Raw genomic sequence first — 27,703 nt, 5'->3', positions numbered from 1 at the left:
ACATCACCTTTAAACATTAGGATATATTAAAAGAAAAGGAATGCGGAAGCAGAAGATACAATAATCATACAATTTAAAGGAAACTGAATATAAGAGACTCAATTAAAAAGAAATGTGGAGAAATATGATAATAGTTTTTAGTATATGACTTTTGTAAATATCTCATTTAGTATCCTGGACTATGAGTAGATTCTGGTGTTCATATCTGTACAATTTATGACAGAGACAGGGACAACTAGAGACAGACAGAGACAGGTAAAGAGACATAGAGAGATACACAAAGAAAAATAGATGCACAGAGACAGAGGAAAAAAAATAGAAACAGAGAGAGAGCCAGAGACTAAGAAAAAAAGGAGGAGACAAAAGAGAGTCAGAGAAAGGAGATAATAGGCACATTGGTGATTTGTGAAACAAAGAGTAAATGGCAATAATAAATATAGATTTATATGGCATGCATATATTATACATAAACCTTTCAATTTTAGATAATTTTATTGGAATTGATACAAATTGGAGGTTTTAAATTTGGTGACATGCAGATAGAAAAAGCCAATAATACTGTTCTGATTCATTGACCTCACTTGATTGTCCCTGTTATCTAGTCAAAATGAGATATTTACAGTTTAAAATCTTGCTATTTAATAAGTTCAGCAGCAGGGGTAGTTTCCTGACCTACACCCTGGGAAGCACCAAGCACAACTTGGAAGATCAGCCAGAGTGAGTACTTGAAGCCAAGTCCTCAGGGCACTCAGGGAACAGCTGTGGCTACAGCAGCCCAGATCCAGGCTGAGCTAGTAAGCAGGAGCCCCACAAGCAACTGAGCCTTGAGTGCTCAGCCTATGAAAGGTAGAGGAGTTGAAAGAGACTTCTGAGATCTGTCCTCTGTACCTGGAACAGGACTCTGGGCTCTGACTACACTGAGATACTGATCACAGTCTATGCCCCCCATAGAAAAGCAGCCCACCCCAACCTCAACCCTGTGGCAGAGGGGTGCCCTTGAGGACATTCACAGACCAGGAGGAAAGACAGAGCTTCACACACTGAGATCCTTGTGGGGGGCATGTCCCCTCAAAAGTTCAGGAAGCACCCCAAAAACCAGACACAAACTTAGGGAATGAATAAACAGAAAAAAAGAGGAACACCATTGAGAAATACATTGTCTATGATCCCAAGAAGGATCAAAATACTCAGTCTGATGATGAGGAAGTATAAGCTTCTACATCTAAAGAAAAATGGAAATTGGGCTCAGGCTATGATAGAGCTCAAAAAAGATTTTGAAAAAAGATTTTGAGGGAGATAGAAGATAGAAGAAGATAGAAGGAGATAGAAGAAAAATTGGGAAAAGAAATGAGAGAGATGCAGGAAAACCATGAAAAAGAAGACAGCAGCTTAGTCAAGGAGATCCTAAAAATGCTGAAGAAAATAACATGCTAAAAACCACCATAGGTCAAATGGATAAAACAGTTCAAAAAGTTAATGAGGAGAAGAGTGCTTTAAAAATCAGAATTGGCCAGATGGAAAAAGAGATAAGAAAGCTCTCTGAGGAAAACAAATCCTTCAGATGTAGAATGGAGCTAAAAGAAGCTGCTGACATTACTAGAAGTCAAGACACAATATTTCAATACCAAAAGAATGAAAAATTAGAAGAAAATGTGAAACATCTCATTAAAAAAACAACTGATATGGAAAACAGTTTCAGGAAAGATAATTTTAAAATTACTGGGATACCTGAAAGTCATGATCAGGAAAAGAGCTTTGACCTCTTTTTTAAAGAATTCCTACAGGAAAATTGCCCAGATATCTTAGAAGCAGAGGGCAAAATAGAAATTGAGAGAATCCACAGATCTCCCCCAGAAAGAAATCCAAAAAAACAACCCCTAGGAATATTTTATCCTAGTTCCAGAACTCCCAAGTCAAAGAGAAAATATTATAAGCAGCCAGAAGGACATAATTCAAATATCATGGAACTGCAGTTAGGATTGCACAGGACTTAGCAGCAACTACATTAAGGGCTTATAGGGCTTGGAATATAATATTCCAGAAGGCAAAAGAGCTCAGAATACAACCAGGAATCAATTACCCAGCAAAACTGAATATCCTTTTCCAGGGGATAAAATGGACTTTCAACGAACCAGGGGAATTTCAATTGTTCCTGTTGAAACAACCAGAGCTGAACAGAATGTTTGATCTTCAAATACAGGACTCGGGTGAAGCATAGAGAGTGGAGGAGAAGGGTAAAATATGAGGGACTTAATGATCATGAACTGCATGTATTCCTGTATAGAAAAATGACACTGATAATACTCATATGAAATTACTCATTTCATAGAGCAAGTAGAAGGAGATTTTATTGATGAAGCACAGGAGAGAGCTGAATTTGAAGATATAATATATTGTAAAAATGGAGTCAATGGCTAAAAGGGAAATTTAATGCGAATAAGAGGAAAGGAGAGCTGGAATAGGCTAAGATATTTCATATAATAAGATTTTTTATTGAAATGAGCTGTTGTAATGATATGGAAATGGGGAAGGTGAGGGGGAAATGAGGGAACCTTCATTCTCATCAGAGGTGGCTTGGAGAAGAAACAGTAAATATATATATATATATATGTATATATATATATACATATATATATATATATATACTCAATGGGGTATAGACATCTAGAGTAAAAAGGAGAGAAGGAGGAGACAAGGGGAAGGGGGAATGTTAGTGATGGAGGAGACAGTGGACTGTGGAGGGAGAGTGGTCAGATATAAGACATTTTTCTTTTTACTTCTTGCAAGGGGCTGGGTGGCCTGTCTGGGACCACAGAGTCGGGTGATTGCCGGGCCTTAGGGATGATATGTAGGCTCGGGGCCTCTTAGCCCCAGGGTTGGTGATCAGTCTGCTGCACCACTCGGCTACTCTATAGCACATTTAAGAAGAGGGACAGAGTGAAAGGAGAGAGAAAATATAGTATATGGTAGTGGGGAGGTATGAATGGAGGGAGTTGCAATCAGCAATGGCAATGGTGGAAAAATGTTGAAGTAGCTTTTGTGACAGACTTATCAAAGATTGTGATCCACCCATGACAGAGCTGGTGGTATTGGAACACAGACTGAAGCACAATTTGAAAAAAATTTTTTTTTTATATTTTTCTCTTTCCTTTACGTTATTGCTCTTGAGGGTCTATTTTTTGGGGGGGGAGGAGATATTATGTTTACTCTTAAACAAGAATATTTTAGTAATGTATAAAAAATCATTTGTACAAAAATCACATATATATATACATATATATATATGTATATATATATATATATATATATATGAAGAAGTAATATTTCCCCATAGTTCAACCCATTCAAACTGCAATAGTTAGCTAAAGGTCAAGTTCCAACCCAAGTCACCAGTCCTGGGACCTCAACTAGAAAATTATTCCAATATATATGATAAACAAATAATTGATTTATGTCCTGAATTAATCAAAAGAAGTTTTCTAGTTTTTGGAAAGTAATATGAACTATACAATAAGTAACAAAAATACACATATTTTATTCAGAGATTCTTGACATAAAAAGAATGCTATATAAAAATATTTCTAGCAACATTTTTAGAACAAATTGGTTTATTAAATGATTGTGGCATGGATGAACATATTATGGTTTAAGTATATAAAGAAATATTATTTATTTTATTTTCTCTTTTCTCATTTTGTTAAGAATTTTACCTCCTTTCCATAACTGTCAAAGAGAAAATATTTTAATTTTTCTCTTCCAAAAGTTGCTGTTTATTGTTTTGATATTGTGAATATTTTGGAATTTATTCTGTTGAATGGTAAGAAATGTGGATTTGTCCGAATTTTTTGAAAACAAATACTTTTCTCAAAAATTATTGCTTAATAATAAATATTCACTCTAAAAAATTTTTAAATGTAAATAAGCTTTACAAACTATTAATACATTCTTCTATTAAATTCACATTATCCAGGAACTTTAATTTACTCCCAGTTGACTCGGATCTTAAAATATTATTTTTCTTCCAAGTATGAATTAGGACTGGGAAAGATTTCATTCTATACTATCAGTTCAAGTAATTTTGAGGAACTGCAGTTTTGAAATATTGTTTACCATTTTAGCAACAATAGAATGTGTTGTTTAGGAAAAGTTGCCTGCAAGCACTCATTCAATTTATCTAATCCCATATCACCTATTAGATACAGCCCATGAAACACTTGAGCCTCAAGGCAAAGTAATTACTAATATTAGATGTTCACACTAAAAGGGGGCTAAAGGTTGAGATAAATTTCACTCCAATTTCTCACAAATATCCCATTGTTACTGAAGTGTGACATTGATATCATTTAGCCTGTTGTACTACAGAAAATGCCCCTCCTTCTTACATCATTCCTCTACCATGTGAGATTTTCTTTTTGATTTTACAAAGCAAGAGCATATTTATTATTTCCAAGCTATTCCCCCAAAGGGAAAATATATCCTTCAAACAATGATGACAGTATCTTTTTACATTTAAAATCCCACTAGCCATAGCTTAAAACTCTATATGTAATCACACCTATAGACTCTAAATAAAGTGTATCCCAAATAGTGAAATGCATGTTGAAATACTTTTTATTGTGAACAAGCAAATTGGAAAGTTATAAGAAGTCTAATCAGAGAAATCCCCCCAGAAAATCAGCATCCATCAGTTTGGAAAACTAATGATGTAACATGATCTCACACATACACACAAACATATATGTGTGTATATGTATATATGTATAGAATACTACCAATAAGGGAATTTGTTTTACTTAACAAGGATGTTTGTTCTCTTTTTTCTCTCTTTTCTCTTTTCTTCCAATGAGGAGAGATAGAAGAGAGATAAAGTCAATTTATCTTAATTGGAAAACAAAATTTAATTAAGTTTAAGTTAATGAAAATTAACTTAAAATGAATGAGACTTGCTGATAGCATTAATGTGCTTTGTGATGGTTTAGAAATGTTAATGATAAGACTAGATAGCTTTTTAATCTCTACAAGGATCTCAAGATACTTATCTAAAAGGAAGAAAATTATATCCTGGACATCTGGACCTTTTCCATGATAGATGACTACAAGGGTCACATGGCCTCCACCATCCTTATCTTAAAGAAAATATGTGGGACATTTAGGTGGAGCAGTGGATAGAGTACCAGCCCTGGAGGAGGACCTGATTTCAAATCCATCTCAGACACTTAATAATTACCTAGCTGTGTATTGCCTTGGAGAGAGAGAGAGAGAGAGAGAGAGAGAGAGAGAGAGAGAGAGAGAGAGAGAGAGAGAGAGAGAATTCATCTATATGAAACCCTAATCTGGTTTGTCATGTCTAAGACTTTGATCATCTTGATATACAATTTAACATACAAATATCCCTCAGTGGCATGAGAGACATATAGAAATATATAGGAAATAAGAGTGACAAAAATTCATGAAGCTATAATGTTCCATTGAAAGGAATTCTCAACTCATTTACTATGCTTTTAACAAATTAAATTTACTGTAGTGAGAAGAGGGCATTAGGGAGTGTCAATCACAAGAATAAACCTCCAAATCTGAAGTAGTTTCATAAAGAAATTTATTGGCTTGTTAGGAGAGAAAGAGAGTCAAAGAGAAAGAGACAAGTAGAGAGATGGAGGGAGAAAAAGAGACACAGGGAGACAGAGTCAGATACAGAAATAGAGACAGAGGAGTGTCTTTTCCCCCCAATACTGTGTAGTTAAATTATATAGAGTTCAGATAAGGGTGATAGACTTAATATAGGTAGTCTCTATAAGAAAGGTAACAAAAAACAACAAAGTAAATCAAAACACAAACTCTGGAGTAGCCGAAACAAGTCCTTAGGAGACCCAGAACAAGCAGAGTCCTTTGGAAGTGGAGGCTGACAGAAAGACCCACAAATACCTAGCTTATAAATCCAAGATGTTAACTATCCTATCTTCATCAATTTGCTTGCAGTATTCTCAAGAATATCTTCTACCAATACCTTTATTTTATTTCAATAAAAGTCATCCAAAACTGAGATTATTAATTTTCTCATTAAACCCACTTTTGCTCTTAACTTCCCTAATTTTTTTGGTTGTACCATCTTTCTTGTAATCCTCCAGGTTTGTATTCTAGTTAGCAGATCAGTACTCAATATCATCTAATCTGCTGCTGAGTCTTGTTATTCTACTGCCTCAATATCTCTCAATCTGTCTCCTTTCCTTTACTCATATCTCCTTAATGAAACTCTCTTGACTTCATGTAACACTCATTCTCCTGATTACACAGGTAGCATTATTTGAAAAAAATCAGGGTGTGCATCAACATGAACAGATAAACAAATTGATTTATGAGGAAGAATCTTATGAAGAGTAGTCTAATGAAGCAATGGAAGCATGAAATTCTGATGAGAACTGGGAAGAGGACGAGGAAAGAAAAGATGAAAAAGATGAAGATGACGATGAAGATGATGTTGACCAATAAAATGGATCAATACAGGAAATGGGGGAGAAGAAAGAAATGTCTTTTGAAAGAAATAATTGGAAATTCTGATTTGGACCTAGAAACTGAAAATGAAGAAGATTGGAAGAGTGTAGACCCCTCTTCAACTCACATCTGGATTATTATAGTAGCTTATTAGCAGGTCTGCCTGCTTCAAGTATCTCTGCACTCCAATTCATCCTCCAATCAGCTAACAAAGTGATTTTCCTAAAGTGGAAATCTGACAATGTCACTCCACCTACTTAAGTCCAGTGGTTCCCTAAGATCTACAGAATAAAACACACAATCATTTCTAGCATTCAGTCTTTCATTATATATGGTTCACTTCAACCATTTTTGTCTTCTAATTCCCTTATCTCCCATGTACTTTTTGACCTAATGACACTAGGCGCCTTGCAACTCCATGAATTAGAAACTTTAACACCTGATTCTGGATATTTCTCTTCTTTTGTACCTTGCCTAGAATGTTCTATGTCCTTATCGCCTCTTTCTGCATTCCCTGGCTTCCTGCAAGTTCCAGTTCAAATATTATCTTTTTATAAGGAGTCTTTTATAATCACTCTTAATTCTAATGTCTCTCTTCTCAATTATTTCCTATTTTTCTTGTATATATAACTCATTTGTACATATTTGTTTGCTTATTGTCTCTTCCATTGAACTATAACTTCCTCAAGAGTAGGGACTGACTTCTAGAGATACTTTTTTTTGTAAACACAAGACTTATCACCATGTCTATCATATCACAAGCATTCAACAATTATTTATTGATTAAAATTGTTAGTTTTAGTCTCCAGTTACAAGGTGGCAGTGGGAGCATTCAGAAGCAGATTGATAGCTGTTGATTTTGTAGGTATAGTGATAAGGCATGGGCAGTTATGAGAGATGCTGACCTCTATTTATCTTAGTTATCAAATTGAAAATTTCACACCTTCACTGAAAACTTTCATTATCAATGTCTTGATTTATGAAGTTCCCCACTATAAGTATGATTATATGTCCTTTTTCATATCCTGAACCACATCTGTATCTTTTCCTTGTCTTTATCTAGGTCATTTCCACTTTGTAATATAGAATCTCATTTCTCAATTCTATTCTCAGATATCCCTTTCCCCCCCTTGGCAAGACAATTGGGGTTAAGTTGCCCAGGGTCACACAGTAAGTAAGTGTCAGCATCTGAGGCCAAATTTGAACTCTGTTCCTCCTTATTCCATAGTGGCTACTAAGTCACTCAGATATCCTTTTTGGATATAATAGCTTCTCTTTGATGTTATCAAATTCTTACCCCCTTCTCTCTTTATTTCTTCCCCACCCTCTTATTTCAAATGTATGAACAGTTACAGTCTTATCAATTCTATATCTGCAGCACTTCCAATATTTCTTTTCCATTCCCAGAAATAATACTTATCTGGATTACTGATCTCATAACCCAAATTATTCCTCCTTTGATGCTTATCTTCTTTCATATCACCAATTAAGTGTGTGTGTGTGTGTGTGTGTGTGTGTGTATGTGTGTGTGTGTATGTGTATGTGCTAAAGCATATTATAGTGGAAAGTACACTGAAATAAGGATAAGAGCTCTTTATTATTGAAACTTATTAACTAAGTCGCTTAATGTGACTGAACTTCATGCTGTTATGAGGATTAAAAAAGTTTTTGAGAATGTTAAAACATTATAAGAATTAAGTGCAAAACTCATAATAAAATAGTTATTGAATCTAGATACTGAAACCAAATTGAAGGAATTTTTATATCTTTAATATTTAATGTTTCAATTTCCCTTGCTGAAAAATAAGTCTGTTAATTTGCAAAGATATGAATTCAAATGCTTTATTTATATGAATAATTTTACTAGCTTGCCAAAAATTCCAAAATGAAGTATACTTGAATAAGTCTTATTTTATGTGAGAAATGTATGATTTTACCAGTGAGTATAAAATTGGTGAGCATTTAACACAAAAGTAGTACCATCTGCTACAGTAATTCATTTGGCAAAAAAGAATACCAGTGTTTATATTATCTTACTCCTACTTTAGGCAACTGTGATTTAAAGTCAACACCAAATCTCTAATAGTATAAAGCTCAAAAGTCAGCATAAACAAAATATACTTGTTCTTATGATAGACTCACATTAAATATATTGATCAGATAAAACAAAGATACTTTCACAGATGCAATCAACAATTGCAAAGAGACTTTATAAAAGGGCATTCTCAGAACAAAACAGTATAGGACAATATGTAATATAAAGATCATGAGACTTCACATGTTAGATTTTGCAAAATCAGATCATTTTTATATAGTCTACAGCTCTCATCAGCACATCCTTCCTTTGAAATTTGTTGTCAAAAATGAATAACTATAGTCACAAAACTGGAGTTTTAGTAGTGACATCTTTCCTAGGTTTATGAGCAATTAATTAGAGCTGTGGAAGATTCTTTGATTTAGCTTATAGACAAAGTTAAAGATGCTACTATTTCCAGACCTAAGGAAGTTTGCTTCTCATTGACCACAAAACTGAATCCTAATTCTGGTCATACATTCCAAGCAAAAGTATTGCTTTTCACTAGAAATATTATGCAATAGACTCTGACTCTTTGAACAAAAATATAACCTCATTACTTGAGGAAAACCACATCAGAACCCACTTTCTTCTAAGCATGAGTTAACAGCATCACTTTCATAAACAAATGACAGTACAATCTTATTTCAAGTGCTGAAACTACTTACTACTTAAATACTAAGTTAAAGAAAGTTTATTTCGACAGTGGTTATGTTCCAAAAGCATGAAGAAATGTGTGATACATTTCTGAGCCGAATATGGGAAGTCTATAACATTGGAGTTTATGCTTTTCCTGTGAAAAAATATCAACATCACTTTTTTGTATAGATTTTAATGAAGCTTTAACATTATTCAAAAGCAAAGACAACACAATTCAAATTAAATATTTAATTAAATGAATAATTTAGACAACACAATTCAAATTAAGTATTTAATTAAATGAATAATTTAAGTACCATATTATTTCTGAGTATCACATTTTTAGGAAAGATGAACTGGAGAGCATACATCCCAAAGAATGGCCTTGAAGTCAGACCATATGAAAAACTAGTACAGGAAATAGAAATATTTTGCTAGGACAAGAGAGGTCATAGAAGGGCTATGTTATATAAATATGATATTGTCATGTAGATAGCTATTGTCATGCAGAATGAGGATTTGTTTTTCCTACTTAGTCCCAGAAAACTACAAAGGATGTTGGATGTTAAAGCAGCAAATTTCAGCTCAATATAAGAAAGAATTTCCTGACATATAGCAGTGTCCAAAAGCATAATGGGTCATCTTAGCAAACTGATTTTACTAAATCTGAAAGACCCAGTTTCAAATCCATTCTTTGATATTTGTCAGTTTGATGGCAAAATGCTATTTACTTAATCTTTCTGAGACAGTTTACTCATATTTAAAAGAGAGATTATATTTATAATATCTTCCCTCATAGAGTGACAATGTATGAAAATCACTTCACAAAATATAAATATGCAAATGAAGGCAATTATTATTTATCAAGCTGTATTGACACATTCTTAGACAAATAGATATGTCTTTGATGGTAAACTCCTAGGTCTTCAGCTGATTCACAGCATGACACTGATTTATTCAATAAAATAAAAATTTATTGAGGATCAAGTATGTAAATACATTATAGATCTAATAAATGATAGTTGAATTGAATCTAATTGACCACATGGTCCTGGATTTCAAAAAAGCTTGCAATTTGGAATACTATAAGAGGTGATCTTTCCTTCTAAACATAAAGAGCATAGTAGTTTGGACATGTCTCATGTCACATTTCAAGATTTACATTCCTTCTTTCTTTATTATATACATAAGTTCTTTGATATCAGAGTCTATATTTACTTGTATTACTTAAGATCTCTAGTCCCACGACTAGAATACATGAATATATATATATATATATATATAAACATTTAATATTTTCTCCAGATAAATGCACAGACTACACATTTTTATTAAAATCTCTGATAAAAAACTAGAATGGTAAGCTTCTCAAAATGCATAGTTCAGATTGTTCCCTACCCTAATGAGTTCAGTGAATACGGAATTTTTATTTTTATAAATATCTTTTGGAGTTTTAATTAATTTATATTTTGGGAAAATTGATTATCATAACTATAGAACCACTGAAAAAGTGGCATGGTTATAGAATATTCATTCTTTGTCTGCTTAAACACAATCTTAACTCCTGAATGGGTTAATGGGAAAAAATTGGGGAAAGTACAAATAGAATGACCAAAGAAAGAGAAAGATAACATGGGCAAAAGACATTCTTGGGTTTCTAATGAATGTTAAATAATGGCCAGGGCACGTAGATGGTACAGTGGATAGACAGCCAGACCTGAAGTCAGAAAGACAAGATTTCAAATGTGGCTTCAGACAATAGCTAGCTGTGTGACCTTGGACAAGTCACTTAACCCTGTTTGCCTCAGTGCTTCATCTGCAAGATGATTTAGAGAAGGCAAATGAAAAACTATTACAGTACCTTTGCCAAGAAAACCCAAATGGGATCAAAAAGAGTTCGACATAATTGAAAAAAAAATTAAACAACAACAGCAAAAACCTATTTAATGGCTGAACTGTTTTCTAAACCCAGAAGATCTTATATATTAGTTGCAAAAGCACCTATTTCTCTAAGCTGTACTTTTGTTGATCCTTAACATTACTGTAGGATATCTCAGAGCTAATACTAACAGCAAAAGTTACTTTCTACCATTCTGGGATAACAGGGAGAAAATGTTAGTTGGACACTCTAAATGAATGAATAGGTGTTCTATGACTTCTCAAATATGTTTCATTGTTCACTAGTTGTCAGTCTGAGTTTATGATCAAGATTGATTTTTGTTTTTCTATTTTTGAATATTTGAAATATTAGATATTTGGAAAGATTTGAAAAGATAATAATAAATCAATTTCAAAATATTCCTATTTTTCTATTTCTTTCTTCTTTTTTCTATTTTTTGGATATTCTATAATTATCTCAAATCCAATACACCCCAAATTGAGCTCCCTATCTTTTCCCCTAAATCTACTCCTTTTACTAACTTCCCTGTTTCTGGAGGTGGTGTCATCATCCTAATAGTCATCAAGGTTCATGATCAAAGAGAACTTCTCAATTATGTTTTCTCCCTTACCTTCTATATTCCAATTAGTTTTCAAATCATATCAATTTTATTTCTTTTTTTTAAAGTTTTTGCTAGGCAATAGGGTTAAGTGGCTTGCCCAAGGCCACACAGCTAGGTAATTCTTAAGTGCCTGAGGCCAGATTTGAATTCAGGTACTCCTGACACTCCAGGGTCGGTGCTCTATCCACTGTGCCCCCATCTAGCTGCTCCCATCAATGTTATTTCTACAATATTTCTCCTATATTTCTCCATTTCAATATTCATCTTCTATGAGGGAACTTTATTTTCTGGTTTTCCACTACTCAATCTTGTTATTTTTATTTTTTTGTATATATATATATATATATTTCTATAAATATGCACCAATATGTGTGTATATTTATGATATATGCATATGTGTATACACATGGTACCTGTCCCTCTAATATAATATTAATTCCTTGAAAGCAAGTATTACTGTGCATGTATATATGTACAACTTTATATCCCCAGTATCTAGCATAATGTCTGATATATAATAGACACATTAATTTTTTTAATGGACTAGAATTGAACGAATAAGGTACAAGGAAATTATATAACTTTCACCTGTTTGTATAGCATATTAAGGACAAGTTAGGAATATAGCACAAAGCTTTAGGATAGATATTATTAAAAAGTAATTTACTCTTGTTCAGGAAGTACTGTCATTGAATAAGAAACTAGTTTACACTTTGCTCAAGAGTTTTGGATTATTTGAGGATATGGTATTATAGAGGAAGCACAAACAGAATGTAAATGCTATGAATTTTAAAATTTGATTTTACAATGCTGCTGAACAATGTGTAAAGAGATACCTTCTGGAGGATGCTAATTCCAGTCTAATATTTGGAAATCACATATGTAATTACAGAATTACAAATTACAAAAACAAACCAAATTAAATGTTGTAATGACATTATTCTGTTCTTCAAAAACCTCTTAGATGATTTAAATACACAAACATACATAAAATTCTTCAAAACTGTTAAGGTCCTAACTATAGAAAATATTGAAAATGAACTTAAAAGAAAAACAACTCTGTAATCACAGATTGGAAAGAAACTAAATGAATGTCAGTCCATTCCAAAGTCCCTCACATTTACAGAAGACATTACTACTGGAAGTCATTTTAAGTCATCCAAAGATGGTGAGTTCGCACCATCATTCTGCAGCTAATTCCAGTAGTTCATGATATATCACGGATCATATTTTCCTTTAAGACACATCAAAATCTTATGTGCTGCACAAACTATTCTCTATTGGTTTTTGTTCAATTTTATGATCTATTAGGCAGTTTTCTCTCCTACTTCATATAGCAGCCTTTTAGAAATTGGAAAACATGGGAATAATCTAGTACTCTTCTTCACTCTAAAACATTAAATTATTTTCCTATTTTTTTCTTTCTTGTATATTATTGTATCCTATCTTTCCTCCAAGTGTACACAAAAGAAAATTTTAGGGGACATATATTTCCCCATTAGAAAGTATGCATGCATTCATATATACTCTCAAAAACTGGATATATATATATATATAGATATAGATATATAGATATATATATACACATGCAGATATGTATAAAGAAATACATATTCATATGAACTCCCAATAGAAGTGCAAGTAAGTCAAAAGAAAATCTATGGCAAGTTCTGAGAATTTCTGTTTTCTAGACTAATTTTTATTTCTATGGTGCTTTTGTCAAACCATCATAAAGGAAGGGAAGATCTCTTTTATCTCTCCTCCTACATTTCTAGTTCTTTCCCATATAGCTTTTTTTTATCTATTCTAATGCTTTGCTAAAAATAAATCAAGTCAAAACACCCACAGCCCAACATTAGATAAAGATGCTCAGATGAAAGTCCAAAGACTTAGAAACAAAAAGCTTAATAAAGAAAAAGGAAAAAAAAAAACCTTCAACTGCAACATGATTTTCATTCTTCGCATGCTGGTCTAATGTATCATTGCATGCTTTCATTTTCATGCAGCTGAAATTAGCTCAAACAATTCAAAATAATTTCTCTTTGTCATCCTCAGGGATGCTTTACTTCACATAATGAAGGCCCATGAAGTTAACATAAGTATTTTTTATCTCTGTTTAGTTATAAAAAAGAAAACTTTGAGGAGAAATAAAGAGTATATCATCTTTCTTTTCTATTTTGAACCAACTTGATGATTAAAATGGCATTTCACTTTCCAGAAATGGTGACTAACATCACAACCAAATAACTCAATTTATGGTATGTGAAACCAGAAACTTAAACTCTCTAATTATATTAGTGATAGGCAAAGTATCAAGACTGGTAAACCACCAGTATGTTTATTGAAATGATTTAGTGTATATTTTTAATGACTTTATCAGCAAAGGATGTGAACTTTTTAATATTATCTAATATTTCAAGTAGACACAGAAGAAATCATTTTACTTACTAAAAGCAGTAACAGAACAATATCAGGGTGATCACATGCACAGGCAATATGCATTGGTGTCCAAAAGTCTTCATCCTGATGATTTACATTCACTCCTTTTTCGATTAGAATTTCTGCAGTGAAGGCATTATCATAGCGAGCACACTGTGATTAAAAGAGGGGGAAAAACAACTTGTAAAATATTGAAAAAATAATAATAAATAAATTTCCAAATATTCAGAACTCAAAGAAACTTCAGCTCCAAGTCCTCAGAAGTTTTGAATAAATACAATTTTTCTATGGGCTTGCCAATGAGGCAAGTGATGCATGTGGCATCTTAGGATACTCATATTATAAAAAAGTGGATATGGGGAGAAGTCAATAGGAAAATGACAAATGGGAACCAAGGGAAGATTATCCAGTCTAAAGAAAAGAAGGATAAATTTTGTTTTCAGTTCAATGTAACTAGCAACAGCTTAGGGTTTATTGTATGCAGTGAATATGACTTTCACTATATTTTGGCCAAACAAAAATGATTTATTTACATTTCTTCATATAATGACAATTCCAATTATTATTACTTACATATTTGTAAATTGTTGACCCCATTAGAATGTCAATTCCTGGTAGGTTGACATGTGTGGGGGTTGGTTTTATAAAGTACCTAGCACCTAAGTAACTAGCACTTATGTATGACACATAAGAAACATTCAATCAAAAGTTTTGATAAATTTATCAATGGATTAGGGGGTAGAGATAGCAAATGTATATATTCTATTATCCATATAGCCCAAATCTTATTATCTAGTTAGAAAAATTAAGGGTATAAAACACAATACTAAGGAGTTATCAATCATTTAATAATTATTTATTACATACTACTAGGTACTGAAGTGCCAATCATAGTGTTAAGTGTTTATACTAAGCACTAAACAGCACATGTACTGGTGATAACAAAACAAAGAATTATGTGAATTCTGTTCCAACCAATTGTGAAATCAGGCAAAATTTCAAAGAGGAGGGAGTGCTTGGTTTGTTCATTAAAGAAATTGGTTCAAAAGAGGACAATAGTCTATTCTACATAGAAGAAATACATGAGCAAAGGTCAAACTGGGAAAGTAATGTAAGTATGCAGTGGAGAGAGAGATAAATTCAATTAAACTAAAGGCAGGTAGTAAAGTGAATAGAGCATTTGGCCAAGATTAAGACAGACATTTCTGCAAAGGTACAGTACAGAATAATCAAATATCCCAGTAGTTAATAAATCTTTTCCATCTAGTAACACAATAAATCCAACTCTAGAAATTTTTATTTGACTGATGGTCAATCATTCTATTTAGCTGAAATGTTCTTTTGTTTTCTGGTTTTATTTATAAAACTAAATCAAGAAATTAAGTCATTTCTTCTAGTAGCATGCCCAATATTTAGTTTAGGCTGACTACAGTAGTGCTTTTCATGGTTTAAAATCCATTTTTTTGTTTATCCTGTCTCCTTTTATATCACCACTATTGCATAAATAGATAATATAGACCTGAGGAGCATTTTGTTTCATGGGTCAAAAACTTCAACACCTTGTCACTACCTAGCTGGGCTACTTCTCAACAAATGGGTATAACCTTTCATCAAAACCATATTCAAGGTAAATCTGACATGGTTAAAAACTGCCAAAAATATATACTCTGCTGACCAATAAAATGTATAATAAGAGTATAATGAGAAATATCACCTCATAGAAAAGTGAGAAATACTGTAAAAAAAAATTTTAAAGAAATTTCAGAAAGGAGGATGGAGCTAAGATGGCAGAATAAAGACAAGGATTTGCCTGAGTTTTCCCCAAAACAACTCCAAATATCTTTAAATAATGATGCTACAATGGCAGAATCCACAAAAAGATTGAGTAAAACAGTTTTCCAGCCCAAGACAACTTGGAAGATCCACGGGAAAGGTCTATTGCAGGTGGGGGTGGGGGGTTTGAAAAGTACCAATAGCACCAGCTCCAGCCATTCAGGACCATATCATGGGGTACCTAGGTCTGTGGAAACTGTGGCAGTTTTCAGATGTCTCAATCCAGGGATTGCCAAGGACAACTTGGAAGGTCAGCTGGAAAACTCTGCTACATTAAGGTGATAGAGGAGTCCGGTCCAGCACAAGACTCAGTGCAAACCTGGCTCCAGGGGACCAGAAGCAGGCCTGGGAAGTCACTCAGCAGCTGCTTCCAAAGAGCTCAGCCACCTCTGGTAAGGGGGCCTGGGGAGATTGCAGAGGTCTCTCTGCTATCCCTGAGGCAAGACTCTTGCTTCACCAATACACAGGTCCAGGTCAGAGTCTAGGATCCCAGTCCCAGGAGGAAGAGCGGAAGCACAACAAGAGCTTACTGCTTGCAACAAAGCAATGAGTCTCCTTATAGTTCCAGGGCAGAGGGGGGAATGCTTATGTTCATCCACAGACCAGAGTACAAACCAGGAGAGCAGCCAGAAGATCTCCTAGGAGTTTGGAGGTATTGAGAACTTGCCAATCCCTGGGTAGAGTATACCTGAAAAGCTTCAAAAACCCTCAAAAGCTTGGGACAATATGCCTCCAACCTGGAAGCAGAGGGAGAGGTAAAATGGGGTAAATTATTTGCAGTGGAGTAAAAGAAGTGGAAGGTGAGTGGGAGTAAGTGAGCCTTATTCTCATCTGAATTGACTCATAACATTAGAGACTTAAACAACAACATAGGGTGATGATCAAACATAATAGACTTGTTCATTTCAGCAGATGGAAAAATAGCATCCATATCCTGAGAAGGAACTGAGGAGTTTAAATGAAGACCAAAGCTTATTATCATCAATTTTTTTAAATCGTCTTTTGTATTATGTATTAAGTAATTTTGCTATCATTAATGTATTCTTTCTTACATTCAAATCTGATCCTTCTCTCACAACACATTTAATTTTGACCTATGTTTAGCATGGCTACAAATGTTAAACCTATATCATATTGATTTCTATTGGGGGTAGGGGGGGAAGGAAGGAAGAAAAATTATAAAACTCAAAGCCTTGTTAAAAAATGATTGATAAAAACTTAAAAAAATATGTTGGACAGATATGACTAGAAAAGTTCATTCCTTTTCCCTTTGAACCACACATTGACAACCCCCTGGGATAAGAGTGCGTGGGTTGGAGAACAGCTCTCAAAACATAGGTCTTTGTTGTACATTCCCTTCATTTTATGTTGTTAAATATTTACCATTCCATTTTAATATGATTCTTTTGGATTTGGACATTGGGCTATATAACCACATTGAAATTCAATAAGGATAAATGTAACTACAAAGATCTAGTACAAAAATAATTTAATAAATGTAATATCAAAGAAAAGGAAATGAAGTGACTCAGAAAGGGAATAACACACACTTGATTGGGTATAAAAATCTATCTTACCCTATAGAAAAATAGGAGAGGAAAGGAATGGAAGAAAGGGGATGGGGGAGGGAAGGTGGAGGGGTAGAGATGATAGAAGAGAGGGAAGATCATGAAAAATGATGAAAGAAAAAAATGTCAAAACAATTTCTCCGATGGACTTATGATAAGGAATGCTATCTATACCAAAGACAGAAATGATGGTATCTGAATATAGACTGAAGTATACTTTTTCCCTCACTTTATTGTTCTTGAAATTTCTCTTTCTTTGTCTGTGTGTGGGGGGTCATGCTTACTTTTACAACATAACTATTGAAGTAATGTGTTTCATGACTACATATTTTTAACCTACACCAAATAACTTGCTTTCTCAATGGGGAGAATAGAGGATGGGAGAGAATTTGGAATTCAAGGGTTTGGAAGTTAATGTTGAAACTTTGTTTTTGAATGTAACTGGAGGAAAAAACTGAATATAAAAAAACAATAAAAGTTGCAAAAGCTCAATAAAAAGAAATCTTGAGAGAGATGCAGTTAAACTAATTTATTCCATGGACATTCAAAAATGAAACTGAAATGAGAACTATAGACAAATTAAGAACCGAAACTTTTTAAAACATTTACTTCATTAAAAAAAAAATTAACATCAAGGTCAATGACTCAACCCTTTTGGGATGTGACATATTGTAGGATGAAATGGAAATGACACTAAATGAAATACCCTTTTTACCCCATAGCTCCTATCAACACCAGAATGACTCAAATGCTGATATTACAAACTCAAACAATGATAATGATGGTGATGATGATGATGGTGATGTTTGTTCTTCATTCTTAAAGAAGACCTGGACATCAGGGAGGTGATACCATGACAAGCAAGTGAGTTGGATTTGAGTGAGAGGGTGCTGTGTTGTCACCAGTCTCACTTTCTCCTCCAGAACCATTTGGGTCCAGTGACCAGATATGAATTAGGATGATTGGAGAGGGCCCTGAATGTTAGGCGATCATGGTTAAGTGATTTGCTTGGACAGCTAGTAAGTGTTATGTGACTAAAGTAAGATTGAACTCAGGTCCTTCCAGGTCCTTCCAGGGCTCTATCCACTGAGCCACCTAGAGGCTTATAGCATCTGTTGATTGTCCTTTGTTTTGGAAGTGAACCAGAAGCCAGATTAAGTGGGGGTAAATTACTAGTGATGAGAACTGATAGCTGGATAACCTTTATTTCTGAACTCCTTATCTCTTTCCATCTCTATAAAGTTATGAGTTAATAGAGCATCAAAGTAGATCAAAGCAAAGTTTTTTAAAACTTTATTTTCTTGTAGTTTTAATTTTTTGGTTTTTTGGTATGTACTTTCTTTCACAATGTGATTCGTATGGAAATAGTTTTTTTAAATTTATTTATTCTCATTTTGTACAAATAATTTTTTTATACATTAATAAAATATTTTTGTTTAAGAGTAAAAAAAATACCCCCTCCACCAAAAAAAATATGGACTTGCTTGAGTGATAAAGTATAAGGGAGAGAAAAAAATTAAAATTAAAATTAAAAAAATAATAGTAATAATTGTAGGTATGGCCAGGTGGCGAAGTGGATGGAGCACCAGCCCGGGAGCCAGGAGCACCTGAGCTCAAATCTGGCCCCCCACACCCAACAATCACCCAGCTGTGTGACATGCATGCCACCCCAACCCCACTGCCCTGCAAAACCAAAAAAAAAAAAAGAAAAAAAAAAGACCCAAAATAAAATAAAATAAAATAAAATAAAATAGTAATAATAGTAGGGGTGGCTGGGTGGCAGACAGAGCACTGGCCCTTGAGCCAGGAGCACCTGGGTCCAAATCCGGGCCTCAGACACCCAAAGATCACCCTGCTATGTGGCCCCAGGCAGGCCATCCAGCTCTATTTGCCCTGCACCCCCCAAAAATAATAAAAATAAAAAATGTGCTTCAGTCTGTGTTCTAACACCACCAACTCTGTCGCGGGTGGATCACATTCTTTATGATAAGACCATCACAAAAGTTACTTCCATATTTTTCACTATTGCCATTGCTGATCACAACTCCCTCCTTTGGTATTTCTCCACTACCATGAACTATATATTTTTTCTCTTTCCTTTCACTCTGACTCTGCTGTAGGGTATCTGAGAGGTGCAGCAGACAGATCCCTGGTCTTGGGGCCAAGAGGCCCCGAGCCTCCATACCACCCTTTAGGCCCAGCATCCACCTGGCCCTATGGTCCTGGACAGGCCATCCAATCCCAGCCCCTTGCAAGAAGTAAAAAAGAAAATGCATTATATCTGACCACTCTCCCCACCATGGTCCATCTTCTCCTCCATCATTCACATCCCCACCCCTTCCCCCTGTCTCCCCTTTCTCCTTCTCACTCCAGATGTATATACCCCATTGAGTATATATGCTGTTTCTTCTCCTAGCCTCCTCTGTTGAGAGCGAAGATTCCCGCATTTCCCCCTTGCCTTCCCCCCTTCCATATCATTGCAATAGCTCATTGTAATAAAGAAAAATCGTATTATATGAAATATCTTGGCAGATTCCCCCTCTCCTTTTTCTTTCTCCTATTACATTTCCCTTTTTCTCTATTGACTCCATTTTTGTACTACATTTTTTGTCTTCAAATTCATCTTTCTCCTTTGCTTCATCTATAAAATCTCCTTCTACCTGCTCTGTTAACTGAGAAGGTTCATATGAGTATTATCAGTGTCATTTTTCTATACAGGAATACATGCAGTTCATCATCATTAAGTCCCTCATATTTTCCCCTTCTCCTCCAATCTCTATGTTTCACCTGGGTCCTGTATTTCAAGATCAAACCTTCTCTTCAGCTCTGGCCATTCCAAGAGGAACATTGGAAATTCCCCTGGTTCATTCAAAGTCCATCTTTTTCCCTGGAAGGGGACATTCAGTTTTGCTGGGTAGTTGATTCTCGGTTGCATTCCAACTCTTTTGACTTCCAGTACATTATTTTCCAAGCCCTATGAGCCTTTAATGTAGTTGCTGCTAAGTCCTGTGAGATCCTAATTGCAGCTCCACGATATTTGAATTGTGTCCTTCTGGCTGCTTGTAATATTTTCTCTTTGACTTGAGAGTTCTGGAACTTGGCTATAATATTCCTGGGGATTGGTTTTTTTGGATCTCTTTTCTGGGGGAGATCAGTGGATTCTCTCCATTTCTATTTTGCCCTCTGCTTCTATTATATCAGGGCAATTTTCCTGTAGTAATTCTTTGAAAATGTTGTCAAGGCTATTTTCCTGATCATGACTTTCAGGTAATCCAATAATTTTTAAATTATCTTTTCTAAATCTGTTTTTCATATCAGTTGTTTTTCAGTGAGATGTTTCACATTTTCGTCTAATTTTTCATTCTTGGTTTTGAAGTATTGAGTGCTCATTTCTCGTAAAATCAGTAATCTCCCTGAGTTCTATTCTTTGTATGAATGATTTATTTTCCTCAGAGAGCTTTCTTATCTATTTTTCCACCTGGCCAATTCTGTATTTTAAAGCATTCTTCTCCTCAATAACTTTTTGAACTGTTTTATCCATTTGACCTATGCTGGATTTTAACATGCTGTTTTCTTCAGAATTTTTTTGGATCTCCTTGACTAAGCTGCTGACTCCATTTTCATGTTTTTCCTTCATCTCTCTCATTTCCTTTCCCAATTTTTCTTCTATCTCCCTCATTTGATTTTCAATGTCATTTTTGAGCTCTGTCATAGCCTGAGCCCAATTTCTGTTTGTCTTGGAGTCTTTAGATGCAGGAGCTTGGACTTCCTCATCTTCAGATTGAGTGTTTTGATCCTTCTTGGGATCACAGGCAAAGTATTTCTCAATGGTGATCCTCTTTTTTCTCTGCTTATTCATTTCCTCAGCCTGAGACTGGTTTTGGAGTGCTTTCTGAGCACTTCCTGAGACACCCCCACAAGGATCTCAGGGTGTGAGGCTCCGTCCTCCCTCCTGGTTTATGAATGACCACAAGCGTACTCCTCTGCCACAGGGCTGAGGTGGGGGGGGGGCTGCTGTTCTATGGGGGACCTAGACTGTGATAAGGATCTGAATGTGGTCAGAACCCCAGCGTCCTGTTCCAGGGACAGAGGACAGAGCTGGTCAGTCTCTCTCCACTGGCTCCCTAGGCTCTGCACTCATGCCCTGGGGGATCTGGCTCATGGGCTTCTGTTTCCTGTTCCTGGATCTGGGCTGCTGTGGCCACAATGCTCGCTGTGTGCCCTGCAGGCTGGGCTTCACGTGCTCACTCTGGCAGAGGTCCCCTGATGTTCCCCCAAGCTGTGACTGGTGTTTCCCCAGGGTTTAGGTCAGGAAATTCCCCCACCCCCCACCCCACTGCTGTGAGCTGTGGCTCTCAGCACCCTGGGGCTGCCTCTGGGAGTCTGAAGTTCCTTTGCTCTGGCAGGCCACCCTTCTGGAGGGCCTCCCCTCCAACCCTGGGTAGCAGAGCCTTTCTGCTCTTTTCCAGGTTACCTTGAGTTACAGAACTGCCTCACTGGATCCCTCTGTGGGTTCTGTCTCTCGAAAATTTAGTTTGAGTCCTTAGCTTTAAGTTTTATGAGGGAGTACCTAAGAGACATCCTCTCTTGTCACCATCTTGGCTCCTCTCCTGGAAATGGTTTTGTATGACTGTTCATGTATAATTTATATAATGTTGCTTACTATTTCAGGGAATGAGGAGAAGAGGAAAGGGTAGAATTTGGAAAGGAAAATTTTTATTAGATGAATGTTAATTTTTCTACTTGAACTTGGGAGAAAAATAAAAGGAATGAAAAAATAAATTTATCAATTAGATCATGTATAAAAACTTTTAATAAGCAATCTAGTGGTGTCATGCATTTCTATTTGAGGAAAATGAAAACAAAAAGAAGTGGACTCAAAAAAAAGCATCACTTGAAATTTGTGATAAGTAAGAATTTCCAGATAGAGAGCTTATTTAAAATAAGAATGTGATTTTTTTCAAGAGTGCAAGAAAGGACAGAGTATTTTTGCTACAATTTACATTAAATTTAATATGCATATATTTTAAAAAATGCAAACTGCACAGAAAAGAATTTCACATTTTTCCACAATGTTTTTTTTTGTTATTTTTAATTAAGGAAATGTTGGAAATTATTCATTAAGGTAACAATAGAAAAGAAAAATAAACAAAATTTAGGCTTTTGAGTTTATCTTCCTTAAAAGCAAGATGATTTCCATCCTTTTAAATATTTTATCATCCCCTGATAAACACACACACATATACGTACATATGCATATATATGCATATATAGATATAGAGATTATACACACACATACTAAGCACACACTAAGCACAATGTAATACTGAAAAGAAAGCCAGTATATGGGAGAATCAAGAATAGTGCTCTTGAAGAAGGTGACATTTGAACTAAATTCTGAAGGAAACAAAAGCAGCAAAAAAAGTTCTCCAAGATCTCTAAACATATAGATTTGAGATCCTATCTATGAATAAACTAATTTTTCCCTGCAAGAAATTCCATTTGTGAAAGATAAGAAAATAAATTGTCACATGTAGCATAAACATGAGAGAATTCATAATAAAAAATAATAAATTTCAATTTCAAGGAAGTCTATTAATAAATATTAAATATTGTGATCAAAATTGTCCATCTTTTCTTTGCTTCCTTGTTGGTTTTCTTCCTCTCTCTGAAATACACTACTTTTTTCTTTCTCCCCTTTCCAGGATGACTATAATTAAGTCTGTACACACACACACACACACACACACACACACACACACACACATACACACACGTGCACGCGTATTTATGCATGAGGGTGTATGTGTATGCACGTTTATGTATATATACACAAACACACAAAAACATATATATATACATAATTATATATGCATATATCCTCTGTATGTACCCATTGATATATAACTACATAGAGACATTTGTATATTTAAATATGTATGTTTACCTGGCTATGCATTTGATTTGTATGTCTCATTTATATCCTCTACTCTAGTTCTACTCAATACCTTACCCTCCTATTTCCCTTCAAAAAATCCCTCCCTTATACTACCCTTCTTAGCTCCCTTCCTATTATTCTCCCCAACCTTCTATAACACTATTAATTTACATACCCATCTATATACCCTTTTATCCTAACCCATTACCTTCCCTATTCTCTCTTATTTCTTTCTAGATTTAGAAAGTTTTTATAGCCATATATATATATATGAAATATAGACACATATATGTGTGTGTGTGTTTATGTATGTTGCACTGCCTCTACTATAACTCATTCCCAGCACTCCTTCCCCCTCTAATTCTTCTGTATCAACTCTACTTCTTATACTTCATTTGTATAAGATAGTAACTCTTGAAATATCTGTTCCTAGACCATTTTACTTTTAAGTATTCTATCCTTCTAAAGTCTACACTCATATTTCCTTCTAATGACCCAATTATAATGATCTTGGACATGTGGTTTACATTCCCCATAGATAGGAAACAATTTGTCTTTATTGAGCCCCCTGTAATTAGTTTTTGATGTTTACCTTATATTTCTTTTGATTCTTGTGTGTCAAATTTTCTATAAAGTTCAGGTCTTTTTGCAACAAAATCCTGAAAGTTTTGGAATTTGTAGAATGTCCATTTTATTTTGTTGAGGATTATGCTTAACTTTTCTGGCTATAATATTTTTTGGCTACAACCCAATTGTTTTGTTCTTCAAAATGTTTGTTCTAAGACCTGTGATCTTTTAAAGTAATCCTTGAAATTCTAATTGTTGTTGTGTGAAATTTGATTTTTTTTCTTGTTGCTTTCAATATTTTTCCTCAACCTGGGGGTGGAGGTGGGAATTTAACTATGCTATTCCTGAAAGTTTTCCTCCTAGGATCCTTTTCAAGTGATGATTAGTGAATTTTTTTTTCTATTTCTACTTTCCCCTCTTGTTTTGACTCTTCAGGACAATTTTCTTTAATCATTTCTTATATTATTGTATTAAGATTCTTTTTTTAATAACAGTTATCACTCAGTACAATTATTCTTACTGTATCTCTTCTTGTTCTGTTCTCCAAATCTGTTGTTTTTCTTATGAGGTATTTCACTTTCTCTTTTTTCCCCCATTCTTTAGATTTTGTTTATGTATTTCTTCATCTCATAATTTCAACTTCCCTTTACTCCATTCTATTTTTTTTTAAAAATTATTTATTTAAGGCAATGGGGTTAAGTGACTTGTCCAAGATCACACAGCTAGGCAATTATTAAGTGCCTGAGGCTAGATTTGAACTCAGGTCCATCCTAACTCCAGAGCTGCTTCCTCCATTCTAATTTTTAATCATTTTCTTCTTTGATATTCTAGATCTCTTTGTCTAGTTGGTTACTTTCTTTTCATAATTTTCTCATTTTTCGTTGACATAATTATTTTCTTTTATTTTAGTTTTTCCTCAGTCTCTTATATTTGATTTTTTAAAGGCTTTTTTGAGTTCCTGTTAGTGTCGATAGCCAGCAGCTTTGAACTCCACAGCACTCACCTGGTTTCCTCTTGCCCCACAGTCTCTCCAGAACACCTGGGTCTGATGTCCTTTAGCAGCAGAGGCTCTCTTTCCCTGCTCAGATACCCAACTCCCCAACTGTTCCAGAGGTGAAAATTACTCTGTCAGAGGTTACCTCCCAATCTGACTGGCCTTTTGCTGTTTCAGGGAGCTAGCCTAGAGATATTTGTATATTTGTATTTCACTCAGCTCCTTCCACCTTCTTCCCTGGGATCTCTCTTCAGATCTCCAGTTGTCCCAGAAGGAACAGAATTTCGCCCTAATTTTTGTTTTTGCTGTTCTACTTTCACCCTGAAGTGTTTTTATTACTTGTTGGTGGAGAGAATCTTTAGAGCTTGGAATATTTTTACCACACACCATTTTCCCTGAATTCTCAGAGAGAACATTCTAATTTTAAAACTGAAAAATCTTAAAAGGACTGAAAAGATTTAATACTGAATTGATTCAAGAGGCATAAAAGAGTCATTATAAAATATTCCTCTCTATCAATTCATGATATTCCCAAGTTGGTAGATATTAATATCAAAAAGTCAGTGTATGATTTTATAATAATCTTAAAATTCAAGGTATTCTTTATGATCACTAATTCAATTAAATGAAAACAGATTAAGAATTTTCTTAGCATCTTGCAATTTTACCTTCTTTGGACATCATCATCTACTTCCCCACTAATTCTGCCCCAAAGCACTGCACTATTACAATCTCGCTACTATGCTGCTTTATTCTTATTATATTGAAAGTATCCATCTATTTTATTTTAGTTTCTTTGTATGTAATTGAAACAATAAATTATAAATAACATTAAAAAAACAAATGAATAGGCAGATCTAAGATGACTGAATGGAGGCCAGGAATTCCCAGAAGCTCTTTCCCTGAAGATCTTTCCAAATGCTTTAAAATTATGACTCTAACCAAATTCTAGAGTGAAAGAACCCACCAAAAGATTGAGTGAAATAATTTTCTGGCCCAAGGCAATTTGGAAGATTCATGGGAAGGGTCCATTCCACTGGGGTTGGAAAGGGCTGCAGTATAGCCTATGCCACACCATCCCTGAGCAAATCAGCTCCAGTCTTCCAGAAACAGCTCATGGGGCACCTGGGTCCCAAGGGGCACTTGAGTCTATGCCAGTAGGGGCAGTTTCCAGACCTCTCAACCCAGGGATTACCAAGGAAAACTTCAAAGGTCATCGGGAAAGCTCTGCCACAGTAGAGTGAGCACAGAGCCCAGACTAGTAAAGGCCTCAGCAAAGCCCCTTCCCAGGAACCTCTGGTACACCCAGCAGTGGCTTCCAGTGTGCTCAGCCCACAATTGGTAAGGAGGTTTGGAGAGATCATAGAGGTCTCTCTGCTATTCTTGGGGCTTTGCCCATACTCAGATCCAAGTTACAATCTGGGGTCCCATCCTGCAATAGTGGAGCAGGGACCCTCTTCACAGCTCCAGGGTAGAAGGTGGGGGGGTGTTTATGGGTCATCCAAAGACCAGAGCACAGGCTAGGAGAGTAGTTAGAGTCTTTCATAAGACCTTGAAGGAATTGAGGTCCCTCGAGGGGTGTTCCAAAAACTCTATAAAAGTTTTGGAATGTGCATTCTCCACCCTGGAAACAGAGCCTCTTAACAAAGAGTTAAAATCATATAATAAGCTGGGGAAATGAGCAAACAATAAAAGAAAATGAATTTGGCCATAGATAATTACTTTGATCCCATGGAGGATCAAAATAGACACTCAGAAGATGATAAAGTCAAAGCTTCCTCCTGGGTAATATAGATTTCTATACCTTATTGAGGGTGTGTTATGTCCTCTCTGAGTCACTTCTGACAAAAATGGAGGCTCATTCATTCTCCCTCACTTCCCCCCCCTTCTACTCCATTGCAAAAGGGTTTTTTTGCCTCCTTTTAAAGAAACATCTTAGGTCATTCTACCTCTCCTTTCCCTTTCTTGCCCATTGATTCCATCTTTATAATATATTATACCTTCACATTCAGTTCCCTACTGTGTCTTGTCTATATATGCTCCTTCTAACTGCTCTAATAAATGAGAAGTTTCATGAGTATTATCAGCATCATCATCCCAGTCAGGAATACAAGCTGTTCAACATCAATAAATCCATCATAATTTGCCCTTCCTGTCCACCCTCTCTATGCTTCACCTTAGTCCTGTACTTGAAGATCAAACTCTCTGTTCAATTCTGGTCATTTCAACAGGAACGTTTGAAAGTCCCATACTTCATTGAATGCCCAGATTTTTCCCTGAAAGAGGATGTTCAGTTTTTCTGGGTAGTTAATTTTTGGTTGTAATACAAGCTCTTTTGCATTCTGTAATATCATATTCCAAGCCCTATGAGCCCTTAATGTAGATACTGCAAAATTCTGTGTAATCTTGACTGTAGCTCCATGATATTTGAATTGTTTCTTTTTGGCTGCTTTCTTTTTGACTTGGGAGATATGGAATTTGACTAATATTCCTGGGAGTTTTTGTTTTGGGACCTCTTTCAGGAAGTAATTGGTGGATTCCCTCAATTTCTATTTTACCTTCTGCTTCTAGGACACCAGAGAAATTTTCCTGGAGAATTTCTTTCAAAATGAATCTCTTTTCCAGATCATGACTGTCAGGTACCCCAAGCATTTTTTAAAT

General features: G+C 35.0%; 1 protein-coding gene across 1 annotated transcript in view; it reads right to left on the bottom strand.

Annotated features, from left to right (window-relative positions):
* The window catches only part of MYO16 (myosin XVI), an 851,952-nt gene that overhangs the window by 687,526 nt on the left and 136,723 nt on the right, over positions 1–27,703 (bottom strand). The window contains exon 4 of the mRNA XM_074192022.1: positions 14,152–14,295. Coding sequence (XP_074048123.1) covers positions 14,152–14,295 — 144 coding nt within the window. The remainder of the gene's footprint in view (positions 1–14,151; positions 14,296–27,703) is intronic.

The sequence above is a fragment of the Macrotis lagotis genome, chromosome 6 (genome assembly GCF_037893015.1).
Source record: "Macrotis lagotis isolate mMagLag1 chromosome 6, bilby.v1.9.chrom.fasta, whole genome shotgun sequence".
Taxonomy (NCBI): domain Eukaryota; kingdom Metazoa; phylum Chordata; class Mammalia; order Peramelemorphia; family Peramelidae; genus Macrotis; species Macrotis lagotis.
This window is presented reverse-complemented; position numbering and strand designations above follow the sequence as displayed.